The 12,717-nt window shown below is 44.7% G+C and overlaps 1 protein-coding gene, 1 long non-coding RNA gene and 1 pseudogene across 2 annotated transcripts; 2 read left to right on the top strand and 1 right to left on the bottom strand.

Annotated features, from left to right (window-relative positions):
* Window positions 1-5,111, top strand: part of LOC129379977 (gamma-aminobutyric acid type B receptor subunit 1-like) — an 85,968-nt pseudogene extending 80,857 nt beyond the window's left edge.
* Window positions 5,112-5,314: 203 nt separating this feature from the next.
* Window positions 5,315-8,332, top strand: LOC129379979 (uncharacterized). The gene is made up of 2 exons (XR_008608266.1): window positions 5,315-5,419; window positions 5,458-8,332. It is a non-coding gene; the product is annotated as an uncharacterized LOC129379979 (long non-coding RNA).
* A 1,126-nt stretch (window positions 8,333-9,458) lies between these two features.
* On the bottom strand, window positions 9,459-11,010 carry tnfb (tumor necrosis factor b (TNF superfamily, member 2)). Its single transcript, XM_055060932.1, has 4 exons — window positions 10,789-11,010; window positions 10,645-10,699; window positions 10,498-10,557; window positions 9,459-9,953 (listed from the first exon to the last, which is right to left on the bottom strand). The coding sequence occupies exons 1-4, from the start codon at window positions 10,975-10,977 to the stop codon at window positions 9,508-9,510; spliced, it is 750 nt and encodes a 249-aa protein (XP_054916907.1). The 5' UTR covers window positions 10,978-11,010; the 3' UTR covers window positions 9,459-9,507.
* Window positions 11,011-12,717: the final 1,707 nt, after the last annotated feature.

Here is a 12,717-nt window from a genome sequence, read left to right as displayed (position 1 = left end):
AATGTATCATGTACATAAAAGTTATAACTGATGCAAAAATAAAATATGAGATGACGTGTTTTTATTACATAACTGTCTTGTTTGCATTTTGAATATCCATTAAATACAGTAGCTTTAAATTATTTCTTTGTCTTGTAAAAATAACTAATTAAAACTATATTTTGTGTAGCATGTTGCTATGCTAGCATAAATACAGAATTTGCACTTAAAATCAATTGAAGTTGTGTAAAGAAAGTAAAATAAAAATATTTTAAAAGTTTTATAAATGAAATAACTTTCTTCGTTTTTTTTAAGTTTATTTAAATAAAATCATCTTTTCAAATGTAACAAAGCCATTTTGAAACCAACTGGACTAAATCTGTGGATTTTCCCTCAGACAGTCATTCTGATAGACTTAGTGACATATTTTAGTCTGATAATATTTATTAATTCAAACATTTAAATGTATTCATGCGGTTAAATTCACTGCATAATGTGGAACAAACTGATCTGTTTAAAATGACGTTTACTGTAGAAAGTAACTCTTTTATTGACTTTGTGTTTTGCTAACCGTTCTTCATCTCCTGTTAGGTGTGGTTTATGGTACAAGGGTCTGCTGCTGCTCCTGGGTATTTTCTGGCTTATGAGACGAAGTCTGTCTCCACGGAGAAGATCAATGACCATCGAGCCGTGGGGATGGCCATCTACAACGAGCCGTGAGTCCAGACAGAAACTGCTGCGTGCTGCTGCAGTCTGCTTGCTGCAGTCTGCTTGCTGCAGTCTGCTTGCTGTCTGCTTGCTGCAGTCTGCTTGCTGTCTGCTTGCTGCAGTCTGCAGCAACAATAAAGCAGCAACAAGAAGCCAGTTTAATTGCTTCACAGCTCAAAGAGGTCATAGTTTATCTGTCAGTGGGTTCATTATCGTTCTGCAGTCTGTTCTCATTTAACTTGACCTCTAGCAAAGACTCAACAGCACAACATCAGAGGGGAGAGTTGGCTAAAGGTAGCTTGAACTTTCCTGGTTGTTGCTGCACAAACATGTTGAAGCTCCTGATTGGAGCCAAGCAGGAAGTTGGAACAGATTTCAGCAGCTTGTGTGAAGTTTTCCTTCACAGATTCCTGATAAACTATCACTTTGTGCTGCAGCGGCACGGCTATCTCTGAAGTCATTTGTTAGCAAAATCAATAAAATCCAACTTCTATTGTGCTGCGGTTTGTTACTGCTCATGCACACAGTGCAGCACTTTGGCTTTATTCCTCCGCATACATAATAAGCAGAATGTGCACAGCGGGACGCGGCTGGAAGCGTCGCGCCTTCTATAGATCCGCTCCGGCCTTTCGCAGGAAAATGCAGCAATTTGGCTTCTGAAGGAGAGCGTTGATGCGGCTTGCTGTCTGCCGCAAACATCTTTCAGGGGCGGCTGATACCAAGTGAATCACCTTAAATGGAGGCACCTAGGATGCACTTTCAGCTTAAATAGGTGCCATTATGTTCTCCATAGCCACTTTAGAGAAACACTCGCTGCCATTTCCTGACACGGTTGACATGGAGCGACTTTGGAATGGATGTAAAATGTCTGAAAACAATAAGTGGTTTCTGTCACTTCTAACTCCAGAGGAGTTCAGAGCCACTTTCACACCACTTTGCTGTGTGTTACTCACATGTTTTTCTTCTTCTGGACTGAATAATGAATTAAAGAAGGTCTTTAATGAGCGCCTGCATCGGCCTAAGCTGTGCTGATTTGTTGATAAAAAAATACATTTATGTTTAATTTCAAATCATTTATAAGGACAATAAAAACAGCCTGTGTGCTCGTTTCATCACTCGGCCCCATAACGAGAGACAAGTTAGACGTGTGTTTGGTGTTATGATGCACACATTTCAGTTTTATGAAGATGTCAATAGTTAATGGGGTCTACAGGGAGCGTCCTCCTCTCCGCTCAGCCGTAGCTGCCGGCTCTGATGAGACGACAGCGCCGGCCGCCGCCGCCGCCGCCGCCGCCTCGGTCATGACTTTTTAATGCTGTTTTCACTCGGGATTCCTCTCCGGAATGATAAACAGATGCCTAATGCTTTTATTGAGTGGTTCTGTCCTTCGTTTCTAACCGGCGCTGCGTCTCCGGCTGCAGGTGCTCTGCCTGATCACGGCGCCGGTGACGATGATCCTGTCTTCGCAGCAAGACGCCTCCTTCGCCTTCGCCTCGCTCGCCATCGTCTTCTCTGCTTACATCACTCTGGTGGTGCTCTTCGTCCCGAAGGTGAATGACAGCCTGATAGCAGGAGGCAAACCGACAGTCACTCACAGTAGAGTAAAAGTGAAGGTCAGACCTGTCAGAACAAAGTTCAGACTGAGCGTATGAAAATTCAGATTTCAGGATTTTGAGTGAAGGCATCCTTCTCTTCATGTCTTCCTGTTGTAGAAACGATATTAAAACGTCAAGGTGAAGAGGGAAATTGTTTTGTGCTAAAAAATAAAACTTTAAAGATGGTATGACAAATAGAAGTAGAAGACTTTCTGCAACAGAAGCAAATCAAACTGAAATTTATAGTGTTGGGAAACCAGGAAAACAACAACTGCTGCAGATATTTAGAAAGGAATATTTAAATCTGATGGATCATCAGCAGATCCATCATCATAGAGTAAAAAACATTTCTGTGCAAAGCATTCAGCTAGAGAGTAAAAAAGTTTAATTTAGTTTATTTACCGTTTACACATCACTTCATTACATCAGTAAAAACCATTATAAATAAAACTAAACATATCATTTGTTCTTCATTTATTGAAGTTACACTGAATATTCAGAAATGTTACTCCAGTCAGAGTAATGGAACTTTATAATAAAGTTACTCAAGTAAATACTTCAAAAAGTATTTTTTCCTAAATGTTATTCATGCAAATGTAACTGAGTAAATGTAACTAGTTACCTCCCAGCTGTGTCCATCATTAATTGTTTCTGTGGTTCTGGTCTTCTGCTCCGTCCTCGGCGGTCCAGATGCGGCGCCTCATCACCCGCGGCGAGTGGCAGTCAGAGCAGCAGGACACGCTGAAGACCGGATCGTCCACCAACAACAACGACGAGGAGAAGTCCAGGCAGCTGGAGCGGGAGAACCGGGAGCTGCAGAAGATCATCCAGGAGGTGAAGGAGCGTCACCGGGTTCTGACCAGAACCTGACCAGAACCAGACCAGAACCAGACCAGAACCTGACCAGAACCAGAAGACCAGACCAGAACCGACCAGAAAGACCAGAACCAGACCAGAAACCAGACCAGAACCCCAGAACCAGACCAGAACCTGACAGGAACCGACCAGAACCAGACCAGAAACAGACCAGAACCCGACCAGAACCTGACCAGAACCGACCAGAACGACCAGAACCAGACCAGAACCAGACCACCACCAGACCAGAAACCAGAACCTGACCAAACCAGACAGAGAAGACCAGAACCAGACCAGAAACCCGACCAGACCAGACCAGAACCTGACCAGAACCAGAACCAGACCAGAACCTGACCAGAACCAGACCAGACCAGAACCAACCAGAACCAGACCAGAACTCGACCAGAACCAGACCAGAACCTGACCAGAACCTGACCAGAACCAGACCAGAACCTGACCAGAACCCGACCAGAACCAGACCAGAACCAGACCAGAACTCGACCAGAACCAGACCAGAACCAGACCAGAACCTGACCAGAACCAGACCAGAACCCGACCAGAACTCGACCAGAACCAGACCAGAACCAGACCAGAACCAGACCAGAACCCACTGGTGCTGATTGGCTGTCCTTCCAAAGAGCAGAAATAAGCTAACCTGTCATGTTAGCCTTTGTGCTAAGAGACGACATGAGCTGAACAGTCATTGATCAATCTGATCATTGATCAATCTGAGCTCTGAACATTCAGCTGCTTTTTTATGGGTTCGGTTATGATAAGCTGGGGAGACTTGGTGGGTTTTTGGTTTTATTTTGTTTTCATGGGTGATGGGAACATTTCTTTTGTTTTTATATTTTTAATTAATGCATATTAAAGTTTATTTCATGTTGGCAACAAAAATACAAAACGCAGCAAATTTATCATCACTGTAGGAGCTATTTCTCCATTATTTTTAGTTAAAGTTTAGAATGTAGATCATTCTGTTTATTTTGTTTTTCTATGATTTATAATTAGAATGTTTATTTTGTTTTCTAAATAAGTTTTTGGTTAGTAATTCACTTAATTAGTTAATTGATTTCAGTTTGGGAAGTGGGTGTGTTTCACAGTATAAATATGTTGTTTAGACGAGTCTTTAGTCACGTGGTGGTCACATGGTTTTCTACCTGTCTGTCTGTCAGTGAGTCAGTTTTTTATTATTGAGAATAAGTGCAGGAGTTAGGGCAGGGTTTGTCTGTAACTTGGTTTTAGATCAAAACTGAATAAAGAAAACAAAGAGCTGGACTGTTTGACCTTTTGTTTGGACTGCGTAAACCAGAACCCACGATCCACTGACTGTTTGAGTTCATTTCATTTTGCTTTGATCACTTTTGAAATTTGATTTTTTTTTTTCTCTCTTCGATTTTGGAATTAAGTTTTAGGGACAAATAGTCAATACAATCACTTTTATTTTTGTACAAATGTTTTCACATAAAATCCCAGTTGAACATAAATTCTGGTTTCGGAGAAATTTGCCCTCTCTGGTTGTTTTGTTGCTGTTTAACAAGGAAGTTTCTGTGACATTACATTAATGCTTTGTGACTCTGACAGAATAAGAACGAGCAGAGGAAGTTCTCTGCAGTCGCTCCAAGGCTAAACTTTGTTATCATCGGTTTTCCAGAGAAGAAGAGAGGGTGTCCGCGCTTCGCAACCAGCTGGCCGAGCGTCAGGCAATACGCAACCGCCGCCAACCCACCTCAGGCCAGAATCAGAACCACAACGCCCCGCTGCCCGCGTCCCAGACCGATCCCAAGTCGCTGCTTCCCCTCCAGGATACCCCAACCCCACCGTGGACAACCACTCCCTGCCGCCGTCCTTCTCCAACTCGTCCAGCCTCTACCCGGCCGACAGCAAGATGAGCCGCAACCACTGTCACAACAGCCAGATCCCGCTGCTCTACAAGTAGGCGGGGAGGCAGGGGAGACTGGGGAGACTGGGGAGACTGGGGAGACTGGGGAGACTGGGGGGATCAGGGGAGACTGGGGAGACTGGGGGGATCAGGGGAGACTGGGAGGATCAGGGGAGACTGGGAGGATCAGGGGGATCAGGGGGATCGGGGCTGGAGGGGTGGGTGGACACACGAAACACAAGCAGGACACGACTGCTGGGCAGGAGCCCACAGGTCAACACCCCGTCACCGTTCTGCATCCAAACCAGAAACAAAGCACACATGGCGGCCGCAACAACGCCTCTGACCTCCAGAGGGCAGAGGTCGTCTGGACGTTCAGAGGTCGTCTGGACGTTCAGAGGTCGTTTGGACGTTCAGAGGTCGTTTGGACGTTCAGAGGTCGTCTGTGACCTTCAAAGGTCGTCTGGACGTTCAGAGGTCGTCTGGACGTTCAGAGGTCGTCTGTGACCTTCAGAGGTCGTTTGGACGGTCACACGCTCCGTGGAGACGGGGATGTTCTTGGAAAAACGTGCGTGTTTGTGTTTTTCTGCGATTTCGTCTGTCTGGTGGGGTTTGTTCCTCATGCAGTTGGTGGTTTTTATCGTTCTGTAAAATTTGATCCGTTTCGTCATGGAGGTGTCGTCTGACTCTTTGTTCACTTTTCAGGAGAAAACTGAAAGTTACTGACTGATAAAAGCAATGTACAGATTTTATTCAACGTTCCCGGGAACGCTGGGTTTATCCAAAAGTTGTCATGTGATTTATTTAATAGCCATAGCCTAAAGGTCAGGGGTCAGCATGTGTGGATGTCTGTTGTCAGGCTGCATTTCAATGTAAACCTTGATGATAAACGGAGAGCAGAAGAAACCAGCTGGGATATTTCTGAAGCTTCTTAGTTTTTCATGTTTATTTCTTTGGGATTTTTGATTTCTTTTAATCTGAGATTAAAAACACACACAGGCTCTTGATTGGTCCAGTTTCTGACCCGGTTCTGGTGTTTTAAAACTGGACAAATGAGAAACGTCCTGCTTCATTAAAGCCTCATGAGGGATGTGCAGCAGATAGGATCCAACAGAGACATCCTGCTCATCCTGTGTCTCTGACGTCCAACAGAAACTCATTCCCCTGTCAGTCAGGACAGCTGCTGACCTTCCCAGTAAGGTCATCCTGAAATCGGACGATAAATGTGCAAACCACAAAAAACCCGTCTGAGGTTCTGCTCAGCCAATCAGAGAAAACATTTGGGCCAATCGGAGGGTCTTGATGGACACATCCTACCGACTGTCAAGCACGGTGGTGGAGGAATGATGCTCTGGGTACCAAACACAAAGGTTTCTTTGTTCTGATGCTAAAACCAGAGGAACTGAAACAGAACATTACTTTTTCAACAAAGCTTCAGCTCTTGCATTTTCTGGGGAAACTAACCTCAAATCAACTTTTATTTTTTTTCCCTCAACTGGTCCTGAAAGTTTTTTATATTTGGGTGTCTAAATTTTTTTGATTTGCCAAGAGTAAGAAATGAATTCAGTTCTGATGACCTTTTTATGTCAAAAGGTCCTGAACCCTGAATAAATAATTGCATGTAAAGCCGTGTGGCTGATAGAAGCTCTGACCCACTAATGAGCCGTGATGCATTATGTTGCTGCATTAGGCTAACAACTCCTGCAGGGTCCCTGAACGCATCGTTCCTGAACGCATCATTCCTGAACGCGTCGTTCCTGAACGCATTGTCCCTGAACGCATCGTTCCTGAACGCATCGTTCCTGAATGCATCATTCCTGAACGCATCGTCCCTGAACGCATCGTTCCTGAACGCGTCGTTCCTGAACGCGTCGTTTCTGAAACGCTTCCACCTTTTGATGCAGCTGAAGTTAGTCATGTATCTGAATGTCTGACCTCAGTAAACATCCCCAGGAATTAACTTCACTGGTTCACACAACCTTCAATATATTGAAAACTTCATCTGACCTTTGACCCCAGTCTTGTCTTAGATTGGTTATTCTGGGCTGAGTCAACACTTCAGCTGCAGAAAAACGTTCAGGGAATTTTTCTGGAGTCAGATTAACGTTTGACTGCAGTTGATCTTGATGTCAGAAAGTTGCGGTTTTAGATGCGACAGCAGGAAAAGCTGCTCCTGAACCGGCCTTTCAGCGAGCCAAAGACTGTCAACACCTTTCTTCACCTAATTTAAAAGTCTAAATGTTTCAGCTGCTTGACATTTGCTTGGCTTCAGCTTAGTTTGCTCTCTTACTGCAGAATATAAAAGATAATAATCATAAAGTCCCACAGCAGCTGCAGCAGCTGCAGCAGCAGCTGCAGCAGCACCTTGCTAAACGTCTCACACCCCTGAACAGTTTCACATTTTAGCTTCTTCATGTTTTACTGGGACTTTATGAAAACAAAGTAGTCCAAATTTTCAAGGAAGATTTTATGTTTTTCTCATTGACTTAGATCTGAAAAGTGTGGCATGCCAGTGTAAAGAGCACCAGTGAGTGCAGGTGAAGCTCAGGTTTTCTTCCTGTTTTAGCTCCATCTGTCCTCACAGCATGATGCTGCCACCACCATGCCAACCACAGGCGACATGAGGAATGCTAGTTTTTCCCACACATGAAGCGTAAAATGTTGACAAAAGGAGTTTCTTCTTTGTCTGCTTTCCTTACCTGGCAAATAATGGTTGACATGGCAACTTCTCCCAGTGCTGCACTACTTTCTGCTGGCCATGAAATCCTGAAACGCCGCCTGAGGTCTGTGGGAACATAATGTGACAGTCAGGAGGTGTGAGAACTTTTTGCAGAGCTTTGTGAATAAACGCATGATTTCTGTTGCACTTCATCTCTGTAAGCTTTTTCTCATTTTTATGATGTTTAAAACCCAGAAATAATTTCATTTTTTTCCCCTTTTTGTCATTGAACGTTTTGTTAAAGATGAAGGAAGAAAATCTGTTGTATTCTGAAGGAACGACCAATAAGCTCCATCTGCAGGTACAACAAGTTTATCAGACATTCTGCAGCTGCTGGCCGTGAATCTGCACTTTAGCACAAACGATGACGGATGTTCAGCTGTAAAGTTTTAGCTCAGTGGGTCGGATTGTGTAACATATGAATGCAGCAAAACTACAAGAAATTTTCTATTATCCTGCACATATATGCTAATAAACATGGATTAGGGAATATTTGTACACACTATATCTAAAGATCTTAAATGTTAATATATTTCAGAGTATGTGTATGCTAATATGTGGTTAATATGAATAAATCGTTTTTTCACTTGAGAAGCCGTCTCCTGTGGCTCCACTAGGGGTCACCAGATGTCTGTTTCTGACCTCCTGAGACCTTTGCAGTGGTTTTCATTTGAGGTCAATGGTGTTTGTGTGGAGACATTTTTCTGGATGACCTGTGGGAGTGGAAACAAAGGGAAGAGCTCATTAAGCAGAAAGTTGGGACGATGGGCGCAAACGCAGACAAATCGCTGCCACAGTTTGTGTTCAAGTGTGTTTTTAGATGATGATGGTGTGATGCAAACCAGCTGTGGTGTAGTCCCATGATCCCACAACACACACACACACACACACACACACACACACACACACACACACACACACACACACACACACACACAGAGAGAGAGAAAACGGCTTCCCGTGTCGTTTCAGTTTCCAGCAGACTGAAGGCAGAGTGTGTGGTAACGGTGGCTGAGGAGGGGAGGAAGGTTGCAGGGTGTGTGACTGTGTGTGTGTGTGTGTGGGCTGTGAGGGGGCGTCACCGGGGAAAACCCGGTCTGGGCTGAGACTTCTGCGGGCCTCCGCCTGACACAGCAGTCAGTGGGTCACTGAAAACGAGCAGGAAATTCCCCTCGGCTGCTGTGAGCTAACAAAGGAAGTATCTGCTGGCTGGAGGAATTTCAAACAACTTTTGCCAACTCTGTGTGTGAGATGTGTGTGTTGTGTGTGTGTGTGTGTGTGTGTGTGTGTGTGTGTGTGTGTGTGTGTGTGTGTGTGTGTGTGTGTGTGTGTGTGTGTGTGTGTGTGTGTGTGTGTGTGTGCACAAACCGGAACTTCCAGTGCGGCTTCAAGTCTCAGAAATCTACTTCAGTTTTGTTGATTTTTATGCATTTTTATCATATTAAATATAATATTAAACCAAAAATCCCACAAATTTAAATACCAATAAATATAAATAAATACATACAAGTAAATAGTGGAGAAATACACTGTGATCTGCTACAGCAGAGGTCTGGTCTTACAATCTGAGATCAACATAAATAAAGTAAAAAAAGTGCCTAAAGCAGAGATAAAGTTTCAAACTGTTACAGTTCATAAAGTCTAGTTCCATCTCCATGGAGATGTTAGCATGTCTACATCCCTTCAGGCGGAATCAAAGTGTAAAAATGTGCATCATTTTTCTTTTTAAATCCTGTCCAGGATCAGAGTCTTAGTTTCACAGCAGCGGCTCAGAGCGCGAACAGGCCAAAGAAGGTTTTCCCCTCGTCCGTGTCCAGCTCCTTCAGCGGGTTGGACTCCGTGTCCAGCGTGTCTCCTCTGTCCAGCTGGAACACGGCGCCCAGGTAGATGGTGCTGTAGCAGCCGTGGCCCGACCGCTCGCCGTCCTCCTGGACGCTCTGGCAGGCCGACCTGACGGCGCTCAGCAGGGACACCCGGGTCCCCACGGCCCGAGACATCCTGCGGACGCGGTGGCTGAGGGTCGGCGGGCGCCACTCGCCCTCCTGGTCGCCGGACCGGGACACCCGGAAGGACGCCTGGCTGTAGACGAAGTACAGGCCGCTCTCCGGGATGACAATCCGGTTGTCTTGGAGGCGGAAGTTGCCCTGCGAGAAGGCCTGGCCCACGCGGTCGCGCCACTCCACGGCCGTCGCGTTGCCTCTTTCATCGTAATGACCTGAAACGAGTCACCAGTTAAATCTCTGCCTCAAATATGACCAAATATTTCTGTCTAGTTTAATGCAAACATCCTCTGAGAGCTTATTGAAGGAAAGTCTCTTAATCTGGAAGGAAAAGTTTTGCTTCCACTGATGGATTATTTCACTTATGAGAGAAACGTTTTATTATGAGTGAAATAATCTCCCAGTGGAATAGAAATTTGATCAAATAATTATTGATTTCAAACAAACTCCTGCGATATTTGCTGGAGACCAAAGAAACTTGATACGATTTTGTGATTTAAAAAAATATTTTTCCTGAGTTTGCTGTTATTTATATGAATGATTTTCATTTGGATCCTGAAAAGATCAAAATTCCCACATAACTCCATGTTTTGGACCAACTGATGTATTTTTAACGTTAAATGATGTTTTATCAGTTTCTCAGTAGACTTTTTCATGAGTCATTTTTACTTCAACTTTTGTAAAACATGTTGATCTCTGAGTTGATCTCTGAGTTGATCTCTGAGTTGATCTCTGAGTTGATCTCTGAGTTGAACTCACCTTCCAGATGAATGGCTGCCTTTGCTTTTTTGCTCATTTCTTGCAGTGTGGACCGAGCGCCTGGACAGGAAGAGACAAACATGAGCTCAGATGATCCAGAACCGAATCTTTCTGTGTTCATGTGAAGGAGCTTCAGCTGATGCTCACCTGCCGCCTCCTCAGAGTCCATTCTGAACGGTGCTGCTGTGTTTCCTGCCTGCGTCTGGAGGAGAGGAAACATGATTAAAAACTGGCTCCAGAGATGAATCCAGAAGTCAGATTGAACCCAGACATGCAGCAGATTCTCCTTACTGTTGGTTCTGATCGTTCCAGCTGGTACCAGACGTAGAGCCGGGCGCCTCCCAGGCAAAGCGCCAGGAGGAGCAGCACCGCCAGCAGCTTCCACAGCCACCCTGTGGATGACTTCTTCTGCACCAGGACCTCCATCCTGTCCTGAGGCCCGGCCTCCACGTCGCCCGCTGTGATTTTGTATCCCGTCATCCTCTGGTGTCACTTGGCAGTCTGCTGGAGCCGGCAGCCCTCTCTGCTTATCTCTGAGTTAGAATGAACTTCTGCCAGCACGCCTCGTAGTATTTATGCAGTGCGGCTGCTCTTGCAGAAGGGAAACTCCAGTTATGTCACAGAGTGAGTGGAGAGGCCGCAGCTGCAGCAGCAGAGGAAACAGAAGTCACAGAATTTCTCAGTGTGTGTGTGGAGTGTGTGTGGAGTGTGTGTGGAGTGTGTGTGGAGCGTTGCGCCGCGGCAGGAGCTGCGGGTTCAGGACGGGAAAGTGATGGAGTTTTTAAGAGGGACGGATCGATCCACAAACACGCAGACATGAGGCAGACCCAGAGCTGAGGCTGATCCACACCTCAACCACTGTAATCTGTAATCTGTAATCTGTAATCTGCTCGACCTGCAGCCAGAATCAACCCTGGACTCCAGTTTCACTCCAGCAGTTTATCGATCTGTGATCAGTTTAATGCAGGGCTGATAAATATACGCAGGAATGAAAAACATCCAAAAGTATGTTTTCAAAAATAGACCAAAGGAAAGGGAACCAGAAAGCCTGAGAGTGATTTCTTTTTCTGTCTCAGCTGTTCGTGTCTTTGGGTGAAAATCCTCTGGAAGTTCTGTTCAGTCTGAAAAGTAAAACCTGGCAGCTCCAACTTTCTGTTTCACAGCCTGGAGGTGCTGCAGCCCATGCTGCAGCCCATGCTGCAGCCCGGCCGGTTCTTCCCCCTCTGACGCTCCTTTTCACTTTCACAGAACCGTCCACTCCGCTTTGGCTCCAAATCAGTTCTGATCCATTTAAAGGTTCTGGAACAGACTGAAACCAGCGTGTTTCAGTCTGTTCATGTCGACCAGAGGAAGAAACGATGGATTCTCTTTAGGGAAACTAATGACGACATGTTGCATTTCAATGAAATCAAGAATTTTCTATTAAACTTAAAAACACGCCAAAGCGAGCTCTGCATGAAATCCTCAGTTTTCCAGGTTTGTTTTGATGCTGCAGCTGACAGTGAAACTGCTGGCAGCACAAAATTCTGTTTGAGTTTGGAACTAAAACTCATCAAAACCACAGGAGAAATGCAGAGACCAGATCAGATCAGAGACAGAGGAGCAGAACCGCAACATTTCTGCAAAGAGCCGACCAACATGGGCAGAACCTCCAGAACCACACAGACCCAGATGATCCAGATGATCAATGAGTCATGATTATGGCTGATTACTAAACAACGTGAAGACAAAATGTTTTCTTGGAGGGCAGGAATCTTCCTCATAATGAGATTTGTCTGTGAAAAACATTAACAATCTAAGAAATACTGTTTGCTATGGTTATTCCCCCAATCTGAGATTAAACACTGGCAAAATAATCTCTGAACATAATCCAGGATCTGTTCAACATAATTTGTTCAGGTTCTGTTCAGGTTCTGTTCAGGTTCTGTTCAGGTTCTGCTCAGGTTCTGTTCAGGTTCTGTTCAGGTTCTCTTCAGGTTCTGTTCAGGTTCTGCTCAGGTTCTGTTCAGGTTCTGTTCAGGTTCTCTTCAGGTTCTGTTCAGGTTCTGCTCAGGTTCTGTTCAGGTTCTGTTCAGGTTCTGTTCAGGTTCATTTAAATGGATTAAATATTTTCTGTTATCTTGTAAATGAAAACAAAATTCTGAGTTTATAAAATGTAATTTTTTTTATTTTACTTTATTCAATAGACTCATGGTCCACAAGATACACAACAACACAACA

Source organism: Poeciliopsis prolifica, unplaced genomic scaffold, assembly GCF_027474105.1.
Source record: "Poeciliopsis prolifica strain line A6 unplaced genomic scaffold, Auburn_PproV2 SCAFFOLD063, whole genome shotgun sequence".
Taxonomy (NCBI): Eukaryota; Metazoa; Chordata; class Actinopteri; order Cyprinodontiformes; family Poeciliidae; genus Poeciliopsis; species Poeciliopsis prolifica.
This window is presented reverse-complemented; position numbering and strand designations above follow the sequence as displayed.

Coding starts and splice junctions, on each gene's coding strand:
- tnfb (XM_055060932.1), bottom strand. CDS start 10,977: ATGACGGGATACAAAATCACAGCGGGCGACGTGGAGGCCGGGCCTCAG. Junction 10,700..10,788: donor TGGAACGATCAGAACCAACA/GTAAGGAGAATC, acceptor CCTCTCCTCCAG/ACGCAGGCAGGAAACACAGC. Junction 9,954..10,497: donor GGCAGCCATTCATCTGGAAG/GTGAGTTCAACT, acceptor GACTCGTTTCAG/GTCATTACGATGAAAGAGGC.